At 37.4% G+C, this 17,166-nt stretch overlaps 1 protein-coding gene across 1 annotated transcript in view; it reads right to left on the reverse strand.

Moving 5' to 3' along the window:
• SMC1 (structural maintenance of chromosomes 1) overlaps positions 1–17,166 on the reverse strand; it is a 635,181-nt gene that overhangs the window by 30,898 nt on the left and 587,117 nt on the right. Inside the window, exons 24-25 of the mRNA XM_090388169.1 lie at positions 10,867–11,045; positions 366–435 (exon numbers count right to left, since the gene is read on the reverse strand). Coding sequence (XP_090244295.1) covers positions 366–435; positions 10,867–11,045 — 249 coding nt within the window. The remainder of the gene's footprint in view (positions 1–365; positions 436–10,866; positions 11,046–17,166) is intronic.

Genomic DNA, 17,166 nt, shown 5'->3' on the forward strand with positions numbered 1-17,166 from the left:
ACAAATGATTTACAAGTCATGGGATACAATTTTAGCTTTGAATTCCAGTGTACATGTGTTTTGAATTAAGCATACTAAAAGGCATATAAAACCCTATATCATTAGTAGGGGGAATGGTAGCAATTCTAAAACATGCCGCATTTCAAATTAATGAGCACATACTGTCCTATCAGAAGTAGTTAAAAATAAATTATGAGAGAGAGAGAGAGAGAGAGAGAGAGAGAGAGAGAGTGTGTGTGTGTGTGTGTGTGTGTGTGTGTGTGTGTGTGTGTGTGTGTGTGTGTGTGTGTCCAGCATCATTAAACAACATCCAAGTAATTATCATAACTATGACTTAAGTAAATTAGCACAATAAAGATACATACTTTACCAATGTTAGTGTTATCCAGTGCAGCATCAATTTCATCCAGTACAAAAAATGGTGCTGGTTGATAACTGAAATATGATTTAAATGATATTACAAAACAAACATACTACTATCAAGAATTAAAACAAAACGAGCAAATTCTTATGGATATACAGTCAAACTTGGTTATAACGAGCATCAAGGGACCAACAAAATTTCCTCGTTATAACCATTACTCACTATATCAGTGATGAGTTAAATCTGCCTCCTATTTTTTTTTTTTTTTTTTAAATTCTCAATAACTTGATAAAAAGATTGATTCAAAAAACAAAAGAAATATTAGAGAAAAAAAATAATATTAGTATATACCTACATATTATTTGTATTAATGTGCTTGTATTCGGTTTCTAACAATCCAGCCAACTGTTATTACATACAAAATCATCGCATCCATATTGTTTAGCAAATTTTTCCACTTGAGCCTTCAAGATTGGACTGTGTATTGAAAATCCAGCACTTCTTTGTATAGTGAACCATTGAAGCAATGCTTCATCTACATTTGTAACCTCGCACTTTCTATATATATATATATATATATATATATATATATATATATATTTTTTTTTTTTTTTTTCAGGTTATGTTCTTTTCCAGTGCTGATATGTAAACATGTTTATTCTTCCATAATGTCATTACTGTTGAAGAGGACAAAGAAACTTTTTACACACTTCAACATTTTTTGCACCACGTTCTAACTCACGAATAATTTCGACTTTTTTGCGAATCAACAGACACTTTCTTTTGTTAGTAGACATCTCCGAAGAAAGGATTCATTTCTAACTGATTTTATTTAAAATGGCAGTAAAGTTATCTGAATACAAAGTTCTTAGAAGTCCTGAAATAAATTTATGGTTCAGTGAATACAAGACAATAATAGTAAATAGTGTAATGTGACAAGCGGAACACTAATGCACTATTGTATAGCCCACATCCCCAAAAGGACAAGGTCATAAACCGGCCACTAATCTGATGTTATGCGGGTGGTCATAAAAGCTAAGTCATCCTTTTCATTTTTCTCTATTCCAACAATTGGGTTTTTTTCAACTATCAGAGCAATTAAGAATGTTTTCATAGTTACCAAAATTTGTATGGTATATCTGTGTAGTACACTCATTATAACCGTGAGCAATTGTATGAGAATATTCATAATAACTGCACAATCCTACATCAACCGTTATTAAAAATAAATAAATAGTGTTATGTTATATTAAAATAATAATGATGTAAATAAATGAAATAAATAGAATGATATAATTCCACCGGATAAAACTGATAAAAAGGTAACTGTTTGTACAATAAAATATGAAATTTCAGGATTATGGGAAGTCTGCTGTGGCAGAAAATTTTTGGGAGGAGCACCATCAAATCTCCCCAGACGAAGCTGTTATCGTCAACCGAGCACATAGATTTTGGGACCACAAATGGCTCGAGAGCTTGCAGATTTGTTCCTCTGAGAGCAATACCATTAATAGAGACAGGGGAATCTGCATTCATCCCCTCTTTGAGGTGGTGGTTCTTGGACAGGATGAGCGGTTCCGCCTGGTAGCTCCCGAGCCATTTCCGGTTCCAGTGCACATGGGGAGTGTGCCATGAAAGCTATGGTGTTTTAGCACTTTCATCGGTTTTATTATCCTGTGTTTTATCTACATTGTTTTATTGTAAATTATTCTTTGCAGTTTAAAATTTCATATTTTATTGTACAGACAGTTACCTTTTTATCAGTTTTATCTGGTGGAATTATATCATTCTATTTATTTATTTTTAATAATGGTTTGTGCAGGATTGTGCAGTTATTATGAATATGAATATTCCCAACCCCAGAGGCCTATTTGAAGATTTCATGGGAATGCACGTAAATTAAAATCATTATGGCTTTTTGCTCATTACAGCCATGATCTCGTTATTTCTGTGCTCGTTATAACCAAGTTCGACTGTATTATATAAAATATCAGAATTATTATTAATTAATATGAAATAATAATCAAAACAAATTACTTTACACTGAAAAAAGAATAATTTTGGTGTAAAACATTTTATATCAAACTCATATGAAAACATAACATAATACACAGAACAGCACAGACTATTAGGATCTGCAAAGTCTACTGACACTAATGCCCTTGAAAAAAAAAAATAATTAAAACCCACTAACGTTCACAAAATGTAAGAAGACCATAGTAACACTATGTAGTAAAACTTTGTTCTATACAGAAAGTAAGCCCAATATAGCCGGGGATGATTAAATTCCAAAGCAATTTAAATCATCCCTGTGGCAGCCTGTCCTTTGTCCTCATCTAGTCCATGGTTACCACGGTTAAGGCAATAATATACATACCCTTCAGCAATTTCTTAGCAAGTTTGAGTAGGAAGAAAGAAATCAATGAATTTCCATATGAAAATCATAGGTTATTTCTTACATAAGAAAATATAAAAACAATTCTCAGTAATTATGAAAGAAGTTCCAAAGGAGATCACTATGCCATGATTATAAATTCATCACCGAATTCAGTTGAAGTCCTTATGGACTAGATGAGTATAAATATCTTTCCACTTCTCAGGGGTGTTCTAAAAGGAAATAAGTAATTACAGAGCAGTAAGTCTTAACATTTATGGTAGGAAAATTAACATGGTGTTAATTTAATTAACACCCTATATATTAATTTCCTTACCATGGTTAAGGCATTGTTATTATTATTAGCCATATGGCTTATGCTGCACCAGCCAAAAAAATTGAGAGAGAGAGAGAGAGAGAGAGAGAGAGAGAGAGAGAGAGAGAGAGAGAGAGAGAGAAGTAGAAAGGAATCACCAAGAAAGAGAAGAATGATGATATCCAGCTCAGGACCCTGGTTGTGCCAAGCCCACACTCACCAGATTTAGCCCCTGGGGGCGATTGTGTAGGATCATATGAACAGGAATTAAATTATAAATGAATCCAGCATGCATTTATTAAGGGAAGCTCTTGCTAATATACAAGTTAGTGCTATGCATCATTTCTGTATGTAGCAAAAATAACTTAAGTTACTTAAAAGGCACAGTTTTGTTGAATCACATATTGTGAATGCCTTTCACTTGGGTTTCCTCTCATTCTACAACTTCGAATAAGTAATGCTTCCTCAATAGTGAAGACTATTGTTACTTATTCTCAGTTGATACCACCACTTATTGACTCAGTTTAAACTATCACACTACTTGGCATCTCTCATATTGTGGAGTTAATTCACAATTCATCTCTTCACAAGTTATCTCTTGTGAATACCTTCACAAGAGATAACTTGTGAAGGTATTCACAATATGAGATTCAACAAAATGATGCATTGTAAATAACTTTAGTCATTTTCACTATGTACAGAAATGATGCACTAACTTGTTTGTCAGTAATGATTTGCATAGTCTCAGGCTTTTTAGCCTTAATTTCGACTTAGGGAAACTCTTTTGCCAACCTAATCTTGCTAGTTATTTTGAAGAAGTCATAAAACAATGATGCACCCAATGATTTTGATCTACACAAGGATCTTGTTTATCTGAGTTTCTGTTAACATCAGTCTGATAACTGAGCTGGCTTGCCAAGTCAAAATAAAAAGGTGAAATAAAACCTATTAAATGAATATTGTTTCCACAATTCTGCCCAGACACGACAGGAGGGAGTATATGATGAGAGCATGTCAATCAATTCGGCCCTGCAGAGATTGTGCACGGCTGACGGGATAGAATTTTTCTCAGCATGGTCTGTAGACCATGCTGAGAAAAAAATAACAGGAGAGATTGTTTCTATGGGGACGGGACGGGATACACATAAATAGATAGAGTGCAAGAATATTTGCTGATGCTATCGAGGCTATTAGGTAGGTCGGAAAACTGCTATTTTGGGGGGGGGGATTCGCAAACTAATAGAATAACAGTAGCTGCAGGCAGAGGTTGAAGTGATTCTTGCACTCCTATGGAATGAGCAGCAGCTTGGAAAGCGAGATGCTGAACATTTCAAGGACTGCTGGGAGTCATAAGGGAACAAGAAAAGACACGGGTTGTGTTAGAGTAACTAAGAGTAAGAATAGGTGAATGTATACTTGCATGTACACCAATGCTAGGATAAGTGAAAATAAATTTGATAACTTTGCGTTGCTGGTCAAAGGCAGAATTGTTGGGATATCTGAGATGCAGTGTCACACAGATATAAGGAATTCAGAATTGGAATTTGGAGAGTACAATGTGTACAGAAAGGGAGGAAGGATTATGCTCTTAGTTCAGAAACACATAAAATCTAAGGAAGTGTATCCAGTTGACATAGATGGACAGTGCAATGTTGAGTCAGTTTAGTGTGACATAAGCACCAGGAATGCAAAATTGAGAGTAAGAGTGTGTTACAGGCCTAATGACTCTGATGAGTACAACGAACAACTGTACAGAGAAAAAGAGTGGGCCAGTAAATCCGACTGTCTTATAATGGGGGATTTTAACTTCCCTGATATAGACTGGAACATGTGAGTTGCTCACACTAGCAAGACTTTTGTGGATTTATTGGATAATTGTTTTGTACAGCAGTATGTTCGAGTCAACCAGAGGGAGTAATACCCTTGATCTTATTATCAGCAGTGATCATAGTGTACTGATATGGGGTTTACTCAAAAATATAACTACCATCAGGGGTAAAGGGAATGGTTTTGCTTTCGTAAAGGTGACTACAGTTCATGAATTCTACTCTGAGACACTTTTTGAATTCTATACAGTGGGACCAACTGATGATGTTATCAACAGCAAATTCTAAATGGGAAGCATTTCATACAAAGAAATACTGTTCAAGGTTTAGGCCTAAATGGATGTCAGATGAACTAATGAAACTCGTGAGAGAGAAGATATATGCATGAGACTCATATAAATTATCAGGAACACAGGAACTATGGTAGATATAAGATAGTCTGTAATCAAGTCACAAAGGAGGTTAAGCAAGCAAAGGCAGTTTATGAGAAATCTTTGGCAAAAGATGCAGAGAAAAACAGCAAAAACCTCTTTACTTTTGTAAATTCTAGAAGAAAGGGGATGAATCAGATTGGTCCACTTGACATCGATGGTTCTACTGTTGATGATTCTGCTCAGGTAGCTGAAAAACTGAATGAGTATTTTGCATCTATTCACACATGAGAAATTCTATAGGGAAGTGGAGACCAGAAGCTTATAAAACTCTAATAGGGAGTTAAATGATTTTTGTAATAACTGTGAGCAAAGTCCATGTTATCTATCCAGTTATATTAAAGGAGGTAGCAAAGGAAGTGAGCAAGCCTTAGCCATGATTATGAGGGCATCCTTGTACTCAGGGGAGGTCCCAACTGACTGGAGATGTGTAAATGTGTCCCCGATTCACAAAGCGGGATCAAAAGGTGACATGACTAATTACAGACCTGTTAGTTTAATTTCTGTTCCGGGGAAAATAATAGAATTACTGGTTGAAGAAGCACTGCACTATCATTCAGACAAAAGTGCAGTTATAGTTCAGACACAGTATGGGTTTGTTAAGGGGAAGCCTTGTCTGACTAATTTGATTGGATGCTACAATGTAGTTAAAAAGGAATTGGATGCAAAAAATAATTTTGATATCATATACTTGGATTTTAGGAATGCTTTTGATACTGTTGCACATGGAAGAGTACTCTACAAGTTGGAGTAGTATGGCATTATGAGCAAGTTGCTGCTATGGATAAAAGGATGGTTGAGTGAGAGAAGAAAGCGAGTGGAAATCAATGGACACTGCTTTTTGTGGACTAATGTTATTACTGGTGTTCACCTGGGGTCTGTGTTGGACCCACTGTAATTTTCTGTATTTAACAATGATATTGGTGAAGGTATATCAGGCTTAATGTCCAAGTTTGCAGACGATATGAAGGTTGGTAAGGTTGTTAATGACAGTACACTACTGCAACAGGATCTGGAAAAGTTGAGCACATGGGCTGAGAGGTGGCAACTGAACTTTAATATTGACAAATGCAAAGTGCTGCATATGGGTAGCAGTAACCCCAGAGTAGTAGAGAATGAAAAAGACCTGTGGATAATTGTGCAGTTAGATATAAAGTTTTCTGAGCAGAGCTGAAAGGCTGGAAGAGTAACTCATGGGGTCTTATCAATGATATTTAGGAATTCTTCTAGCAGGGATAAAGAGGTGATTACCCCTTTGTAAAAGGCAATGGTCAAGCCACACCTTGAGTACTGCATACAGGTCTGGAGACTTCATTTTAGGAAAGATGTAGAGCTGCTGGAATGAGTACAAAGAAGGGTAATGAGATTAGAGTGGAACAAATGGTTGGTTACCAAAAGAAGCTTAAGTTCTGCAAATTGCAGTCTGGAGACTAGGCACCTGCAAGGCGATCTGATTGAGGTGTACAAAGCTTTGAATGGTTTGAGCAAAATCAATGATAATGGGATTCTTCCTCTTGCTCCGATTCCTCACCTGAGGGAACATAAATTCAAACTGAAGAAAGACAGTTGTAGAATAGATGTGGGAAATTTGCCTTTAGCCAGCAGGTGGTTGATTGCTGGAACAAACTTTCATCTTTTGTTGTGGAAGTTGAGAACTTAAATAAATGTTTCTTTTTTTTTTTTTTTTATATATGCTTCTACTAACGCTAATAATGCACAACTAAGCTGGAGGTCAAATTTCATGTCAGTCACCACTAGAAGTCGAACTGAGCAACACACTGTTGTATAAACAATAGTGTGTTGCTCAGTCTTGATATGATTCTCAACAAGAGTTCAAACTAGAAAATATTAACCAAAATGCCAAGAAACACAAATATAAATATATTTATCTTTATCAAAAGTTGATCCAACACATGAAAATACCAGTTCTCACTGGTTCTTACATTAAGATGCCATGATTAATTACAATGTACAGAAACTTGTAAATGGCAATGACCCTCTTAACATTCTGGAAAGTGCAACAACTGAAAAGTTTTTCACTTAATTTAAAAAAGTTAACTCATCAACTGGTACATTTAGAACTGTGTTACATTTAAAGTTTTTTTAATGAACTAAAGAGAGGAAATTTTTAAATTTAATTTAGTGCAATTAAATATACAGTAGACTTGCAGCTATGTGTGGAGTGGCTGGGAAATAAAATTTTTCATATGATTAAAATCTGGATAATTTAAAGGTGGTATAGAAGCAAAATCTTGAAAGGGACATTGTTGTCTTTACAATATTTTTCAACCTCAGGAATGAAGCAGCATTTAAACCAATCTTCAAACAGAGAGATGCTGTTATCCATGCTCTCTGGTTCGATCGAAAATACACGAGGATTTCCAGAATGGTACACAAAAAGTAGTTTTAATCTGTAATCTCCTGCTGCATTAGTCCCAAGCAAGAGTGTAGCCCTATCTTCTGACGCCTTGAAACCTGGCATTGTATTTTTCTCTTTGGCAATGTTTGTTAGATCCAGCATTTTTTTCCAATACAGAGCAGTCTTGTCAACGTTAAAAATTTCCTGTGTTGAATAGCCGCCTTCATCAATAATTTTTTCTAACACATCACAAAATTTCTCTGCAGCTGCAGAACCGGCACTGGCGACTTCACTGCAGGCTTTAATGTTTTGCAAACCAGCATGATGCTTGAACCTATTAAACCACCCGTTTCTTGCAACGAACTTGGTTTGGCGTTCACCGTACTTATCCTTAATATCTTTATAAATACTTGTTGCTTTTTCTTGAATGGTCATTAGACTCAGGGGCACTCACTTCTGAATCTGAGTTTCCATCCATGTTATTAACAGCCGTTCCATTTTTGATATAGCACCCAAACACTGTTTTGTGATCACTGTTAATCTTAAGTGCATTGATCCTTTGACTTGTTCTTTTATACATGCACTGTCCTTTAAAATAATATTCGCTGTTGAAACAGCGAGTCCTTATTCCCTTGCAATAGATGACAAAAATTTAACCCCAGGAGCTTACATCTGGTGAGTATGGGCTTGGCACACCCAGGATCCTGAGCTGGATATCACCATTCTTTTCTTTCTTGGTGATTCCTCTCTCTCTCACTCTCAGGGTAACTTAAAGAAATTTTTTTTTTTTTTTTTGGCTGTTGCAGCATAAGCCTCAGGCTTCCTTGCACTATATGGCTAATAATAATAATAATAATAGTAGTAATAAAAATTTGTCCTGCTTCGTACTTCATTTTCATCTTCATTTCTAAATCAATTTTGTTTTGTTTCCTGGCACTGCCAGCACTTGAGGGCTGTGGAGATTTAAAACTGGTCAGCCGCTCAACCTTACGAAAAAACATATTAATGGATGATTGGACGGTGTCTTTTTCTTTTCATCGTAGATTTATTTGTAGCAAGCATATCATTCACCCCTCTGTTAACTTTTAAGACTCATTGGATGTCAGGATCCATCTTCTCAAAGCTCGCCATTGCCTATGAAATTTCACGAAATGCCATTGCCATCTCTCTCGTGATGAAACGTCTTGGCTCCTCATCTGGTTCATCTTGCACTATATAGCTAATAATAATATCAGCATCTTCGTCAGCATTTTCTTCTTTCACTATCGCTGCTTGCAAGTCAATAAGTTATTCATTAGATTATTACTTCTCTTCTTCCTCTATTAACTCCTCCACGTCTTTGGCATCAATCTCCAACTGAAGTAGATCTGCAACCTTTACAATCTTATCTGTAACCTATTCGTATGATTCGTCTTTTTCAAATCTTTCGAAGCCTTTTACATTCTGTGGGCATATTTTCTTCCAACTTATATTCCATTTATACAACTTTTAGCAATTTCTGCCAAGGCCTTATTAATGTTTAAGATGCCATGTAAATACTGTAAGATTTCCAAAAGTCTTTTAATGTAAAATTTTTCTCATCGTCTACTGCAGACAAAGCCTGAGCAAATGTGAATAAATAGTATGCTTTTAAATTCAAAATAACATAGGATGGATGAGTGAAGTCGTGTTTGGCAGTAGAAATATAACTCTCATGCTCGAATTGAAATCAGCTAGATGCGCAGCATGTCCAGGATCATTATCTAATAGAAGCAAAATCTTGAAAGGAAGGTCGTTGTATTTACAATATTTTTCAACCTTAGGAATGAAGCAACATTTAAACCAATCCTCAGAGAGATATTGTTATCCGTACTCTCTGGTTCAATCGGAAATGCACAGGTAGGGTGACTTTATTGATACCCTTAAACGTATGAGGATTTCCACAATGGTGCATGCACAATCAGTGGTTTTAATCTGTAATCTCCTGATGCATTAATCCCAAGCATGAGCGTGGCCCTATCATTTGAAGCCTTGAAACCTTGCATTGTATTTTCCTCTTTGGCAATGTATGTTCGATCCGACATTTTTTTCCAATACAGGGCAGTCTCGTCAACATAAAAAATTTGCTGCATTGAATAATCGCCTTCATCAATAATTTTTTCCAACTCATCATAAAATTTCTCTGCAGCTGCAGAATCAGCACTGGCGATTTCACCGCATACTTTCATGTTGTGGAAATCAGCGCAATGTTTGAACCTATTAAACCACCCATTGCTTGCCACGAACTTGGGCTAGGATTCGCCGTACTTATCCTTAATATCTTCATAAATACTTCTACACACATGAGGAGATTTAAATTCAAACTGAGAAAGATAGGTGTGGAAGAAATTTGCTCTCAGCCAGTGGGTGGTCAATTCTTGGAACAAACTCCCATCTGGTGTTGATGAGGTGAGTAGGTGAGTAGTTTGAATGAATTCAAGGAAGAACTTGTCTGTGATGGACAGATGATAATGGAAGTGTTGACTTTTTTATTTATTATTATTTTTTTTATGGTTTATGCTGTATCAGCTTGCTTTCTTGCATCATCTGCCACTATTAATATTAAATGAACAATTCTAGCTAACATAGATATGAATTGGTGATGTAATGTGGTTTTCATCCTATAGCACAAGTGCTGTTGTTGTTGTTGTTTTGGTTTTTAGGAGCATTAGCAACTAAGGCCATATTGCTCCGGGGATATGTGGTGGTCATTCCCTGACCTTTCCGCATCTTCCATATTTGGTGGTGATGGGCTCTAACCCCGATCTAATCAAGAAGCGTGTGCTACGCACTGCTGCTCCTGCTCCTGCCCACCTGGCTACGGAGGCGCTTACAGCCCAAGTGCATGACCGCCTCAAGTTTTGAAAGTATGCATGTGATTGGCTCTCAGGAAATTGAGACTGGAAAAAAATTTTTGAAGACATTTACCGTGTGCTGATGTATCATATTAGCATTCACCAAAGGAACAACAATCACAAATTCAAAACATCATCAAAACTAGAAAAAAAAAAAAAAAAAAAAATGGTGGGGTTATTGTAATGTTTAATTTGAAGTCCATTACTTTCATTTATTTCAATAAACTTAATAATTTCACCAAAATTACAAGGAGTGCAGTATTTAAATTTGAAACTTGGAACAATGAAATTTAATATAAAATCAGCTTCACTGAAGCTTATACCTGTGAATAGCAAACAGCAAAGCCAATGCTGCAACAGTTTTTTCACCTCCTGAAAGGTTACTCATTGGCTGAAATCTCTTTCCTGGTGCAACACAATTGTAATTTATGCCCTCAAGGTATGGTTCTTCAGGATTTTCAGGACCAAGGAATGCTTGAGCACTTTGATTGTTTGTTAGAGCCTATAACAAAATGTAAATTTGTTTTGTAGTATGGAAGCATAACATGTTTATAGTAGATTCTTATAATAAGTTCTATTTCAACTATTTCGTAAATAACACTGGCCAACATAATTTTAACCTCCACTAACATATCAGCTGCTTGTAGTCAAGTTATGTGTAGTTTATGAAAACAATTTTTAAAATTTCACTTCACATCACATCCAAAACTGGGCTAGGATTCATGACTTAAAAGACTACATACATTCTACTCAAGGGCAGACTTTGACATCTGCAGGCCAACCCAAATTAAGATTGACACCAAGACCATTGGTTTAACTGACAAAATGAAATACCTTGGCATTGTTCTTGATAACAATCTTTCCTTCAAGCATCACCCATCCTACATTTGCACAAAAATAAAAAGATACGCTGGAATACTAGCAAGAATTGCACAACGGGACTGGGGGTTATCAAAACATACCCTCAACCTATATTATAAAACAGTCTTCCTCCCAGCCATCTTCATCTAGTGAACTGTCCACAAGAAAGTCATAAGCATGTTTCAGTATCTTTCTTACAACTCCAGTATCAAAATTAACTGAATTTTGATGCAAGAGTTAGCATTAGCAAAGGCACATGATGCAAGAAAGCAAGCTTATATAGCATCAGCCAAACACCCCCCTTACTTTACCCATGCACTCGCTCCAAATTTTTGTCAAGTTCTGCCTTGAACCTATTTAAGCTATCAACTTCTACAATGACAGATGGAAGTTTGCTCCACGAATCAACCACCCGCTGGCTAAAGGCAAACTTCCACACATCTATCCTACAACTGTCTTTCCTCAATTTGAATTTATGCCCTCTTAGGTGATTATTCCGAGAAAGAATTAATCCCATCCGCATTGAGCATGCTCAAACCAGTCAAGGCTTCATACACCTCATTCAGATCACCTCGCAGGTGCCTTGTATGCAGCTACGGCTTGGTACACCAAAACAGCAATGGTTGTAAATCGGAGGACCCTGGACACAATCCAAAGAACTGAGCTGCTCACTATCATGTGAGCCTGTAGTGCTTGTGGTGCTACAGGCTCACATGATTATAATAACAGGTCCTGGCGGCGGTCCTACCCCTAGACTTGGAAATTGCAAACGGTGGAATCAAATACCATATAATGAAGGGACTTCCCTGCACCTTCCTAGATTACACGGTTAACAACAGCATGCCATGCAAAGAGGAAAAGAATAGGCTTCAGAACCACCTCACCCGGATCTGGCAACGTCACTGAACTGAAACCACCAAAGGCTGTATCACAAAAAAATTCATCCCGGACCTGGGGAAAATATTTCCGCAAATGCCCACTTGGTTCAAACCGGGACTTCACACATTATATGTACTGACAGGCCATGGCGCCTTCAAAGAAAAGCTGAGGCCCAGATGGGATTGGAAGAAGACTCAAGATGCGTGTGTGGTGAAGCGGAGAGTTGGACACACATCATGTATAATTGCCCAAACTATGAGGACCTGCGATGTAGGTTAATAACTACAATAAAGTACTTCCCAAAAAATATGGAATCATACTTCCTGGACTCGAGTGAAGAATATGGAGCACTAACAAACTTTGCTCAGCAGCTCTTCACGAGGCGAAGAACACTCATCGCCGTACACAGACTGACACAAAAATGGTGATATAGAACAACACAACAAAATGCCTATGTTCTCACCAACTCTCCCAAGGTGAAACCAGACAACACAACAACCAGAAAACTGCAATAACTAAATGGAAACGAAAACTGCCTCTTTCCCCGTGCACCACTGAGTGCTCCATGGTGTGGTGACTCCTGAAAGGACTACCAAAATACAAGGACTGAAACGGACATACTCTGAACCTTGGACGATCCCCCTGAAAGCCGAGGAAGGCCATCTGGTAAAGGGGACTGGACATCTGTTCCAGCCTGCTTTTTCCCCCACTTCCAGACGAGGGGTGGGCGATGCTTTTACTGTCTACTCCCCCCCCTCCTCTGGCCACCCCACTTTTCCTTCTGGTGTGGGGCATGCCCACTGAAAAACGAGGGAATACCTTCCCTATCAGTCCCTTCCTTCTATTTCTACCCCCAATCTTCTGCCTCCCCTCACAAAACTTTTCCTACACAGTGTATTATCTATTACCCCACAGGTCCAAATCTAATACACAAAACTTATTGCCCGAACTATGAGACCTCTACAGAAACTCATTCAGTAAAACCCTACTCAATGTTTAAACAAATCGTATTATTAAGCAAACCGCGAATAATTTTTTTTTTTTTTTTTTTAAAAGGTCCTAGCCATGGAAATCTCAGGAAAGTAGGTGGCAGGTCCTGCCAGAGTACAATTAGTCTTATTGGCAACCCCGGCCGGCGTCCTCGTCGCTGGGTATGGTAACGTCGGGTCCCTAGTGGGGCCCTATCCGAGTGATCATTATCCGAGTTCCCGCAGTTACGAGGATTTAAAAATTAAAGGGAGTCCTTGAAAAATTGACTGAGCACTTGAATATTTTTGTGAATATTCATGATCTTGCAGCAAAAGCTAAGTGCGAAGTTGACTTTATCTGGGGCCCGATGTTACCATACCTTGTTCATCATTGTTACCACTGTTCATTGGGCACAACATACTACATTCTACATGACCCACACACTGTCAAACCTCTGGCATTGACATGACACTGTCACGTGATACAGAGACGTACGAGGAGATGGGAGAAATCCTAGGAGCCGTTAGACCCTCAACATACCCAATACCTGATAACATCACATCACAAATTTACTATACAAGACTTAGAAATAGTACTATCTAAAAACAAAAAACAATAAATGCTCAGGTTTTGACCTCTTAGAGGGTGAGATTATCAAAAAATTAGTAGAAATAGCACCAGATAAATTAACAGCACTATATAATAACTGTATGACAGAAGGTATGGCCCTCGGTCCCCAGCAGCTTTCACTCCCCCTCTTACGGAAGGGAGAGGATCAGAGTGGAAGCAGAGGGTGCTAAGAATCTCTGGGTACAACCAGGCTGCCATGCACGGAAACTGAACTTGGCCTGTTATAACGTAAGATCACTCATCGGTGAAGACAGGATATTAGAGCTGGAAAAGGAATTAGAAAATGTGAATTGGAATATCATCGGTTTGGCTGAAACAAGAAGAAGAAATGAATCACTTATAAGTTTATCAAGTGGAAATCTGCTGTACACCAATGGAAACAGTGAAAGGAGTGAAGGTGGAGTTGAGTTTCTGGTCCATAAAGATTTTAAAAACAACATTTCGGAATTCAAAACCACATCACCAAGGGTGTCAAGACTAATACTCAAGATTTCTAAGAGATACAAGCCAAAGGTTATAATGATTTATGCACCAACATCGAGCGATGATGATGAAGAGGTTGAAGAAATGTACACCGAAAATAAGTTTTCTAGATGAGCAGAAAACCCACTACATTATTATTATGGGGGACTTCAATGCTAAGGTTGGAAACAGACAAAACAGCACAGAAAGGGGAACTATAGGAAATTTTGGAATTAGTAAAAGAAATGAAAGAAGTGAAAGACTTGTGGAATTTTCAGAATCTCAAGGACTCTCAGCAATGAACACTTTTTTCAAGAAAAGGGTGAACAGAAAGTGGAGATGGAAGAGTCCAAATGGATTAACAACTAATGAAATCGACTTCATCCTCACTAACAGAAGATATATTGTGAATGATGTTACCGTCCTGAATAAGGTAAATGTTGGAAGTGATTACAGAATGGTAAGATGTACACTTGATATAGATGTAGGAAAAGAAAGGAAAAAACTGACTCGAGTAAATAATACAAAGGTCTTTGAGATAACAGAAGAGGAGAAAAAACAGTATGTACTGGAACTTAACAAGTTTGAGCTTCTGCAGACTGCTAAGGACCAAGATATCGACGAGGAATATTACAACTTTCTGAAAGTGATAAAGCCTAAGAAACCTATAGGGAAAAAGAAATCCAAAGAAGAAAAAATTATTCAAGAAACACTTCTCGTGATGAACTGAAGACGACAAATGAAGAGCAAGAAAAACACTGACAGGGAGAAAACTGAGTATACTGAGTTAAGGAAAACCATTAGAAAGAGACTCAAAGAGGACATAAGAAGATTTAACACAAGAAAAGTAGAATAAGCATTAAGGGAAAACAAAGGATTTAAATCAGCAGCCATGAGCAGTAATACAGAAAGACAAATGATACTGAAACTGAAGAATAGCGATGGTGTACTTATAAATAGCACAGAAGGCATAATTCAAATAGCAGAAGACTACTATAGAGAATTATACAAGGAGTGAGGGAATGATGCCAGCAGTGAGAAAGATGGATTGCAAAGTAACAACACATACGACATACTCGATATTCTTCCTGATGAGGTAGAACATGCATTGAAGAAAATGAAGAATCAGAAAGCCCCGGAGGAAGATGAAGGTACTGCAGAATTGTTAAAATTGGGAGGAAGAGACATAACACAAAAACTGGCAAGGCTCTTCACAAAGTGCATTCGAAAGGTGTGACACCTAAGCAGTGGAATAATGCAATCATAGTTCTGCTGCATAAGAAAGGAGATAAATCAGAAATTGGAAATTATAGACCAATTAGCTTATTATCCCACATCTACAAGTTGTTCACAAGGGTCATTACTAACCGATTAGAAAGAATACTTGATGATAATCAACAGAAAGAGCAAACTGGTCTTAGGACAGGATTTTCAACTATGGATCACCTTCACATAATATCACAGCTAATGGAGAAAGCAAATGAATATAAAACACCATTATGCCTGGCATTTGTGGATTATGAAAAGGCATTTGACTCCATACAGCATAAGGCAATGTTTCGGGCACTAGAAAGACAAGGCATAGATACCCCACATATTATGATTTTGAAGAAAATATGTGAGAGTACTACCTCCTTTATTAGACTAGACAAAGACAGTAGGAAATTTAAAATCGAGAAAGGAGTTCAACAAAGAGACACAATATCTCCGAAGCTGTTTACTGCTGCCCTTGAGGAAGCTTTCAGAAGATTAGACTGGTCGCAGAAAGGAGTCAATGTGAACGGAGAGTACCTAAATCATTTACGATTTGCAGATGACATTGTGGTCATAAGTCATGATCCCAAAGAATTAGAGGAAAATCTTAATCAGTTATGCACAGTTAGTAAGGATTTAGGACTAAAGATGAATATGGCTAAAACAAAAGTAATGATGAAAAAGTATGCCACAGAAAGGGAAATAATGATAAAAGTCAAGAGAAGAATAAATTTTGGATGGATAGCATTCAGGAAATATAGTCACATACTGAAGAGCAATATCCCAGCTTGTCTGAAACGTAAAATAATGAACCAATGTATACTCCCCACCATGACTTATGGAAGTGAAACTTGGGCACTCACCAAAAGAATGGAAGAGAAGCTGAGAACTACACAGAGAAGAATGGAACGAATTATATTGGGAATCAGACTGTTACATAAGAAGAGAAACACATGGATTAGGCAGCAAACTCAAGTAAAGGACATTCTTATCAAAACTAAAGAACTAAAAGGTCTTGGGCAGGACACATAGTTCGAAGACATGATGACAGATGGACTAAAAAAAAAAAAAAATAACAGAATGGTTCCCAAGAGGAGCTAGAAGAAATCCTGGAAGACAAAGGCGGAGATGGATAGATGAAATTCATGAGTTTGTGGGTAGTAAATGGATGGCCAGTGCTCAAAACAGAAGGAACTGGAAAGTTGCTGGAGAGGCCTTCATCCTGCAGTGGATTGAAAATGGACGATGTTGATGATGACAGAAGGTATACCCAAAAATATGGAAAAAGGCTGTATTAAGATTAATTCTCAAAAACCCTGAGAAACCTCCTACTAATCCCAAATCATACAGACCAATAGCACTACTCCCTGTGCTAGGGAATATATACGAAAGACTAATATATAGCAGATCAACTCAATACTACACAGAAGCAGGTTTACATTTCAACAATCAGTATTGTTTTGAGCAGGGCAACTTTGTGGAGGATGCCATGCACCACTACTGACAACAGTTAAAAACTCAGAGGAGAAATATATGCTGGCAATCTCTATTAACTTTGCTGCGGCATT

This window comes from Mastigoproctus giganteus, chromosome 13 (assembly GCF_048544385.1).
Source record: "Mastigoproctus giganteus isolate SK-2022 chromosome 13, ASM4854438v1, whole genome shotgun sequence".
Classification (NCBI taxonomy): Eukaryota; Metazoa; Arthropoda; class Arachnida; order Uropygi; family Thelyphonidae; genus Mastigoproctus; species Mastigoproctus giganteus.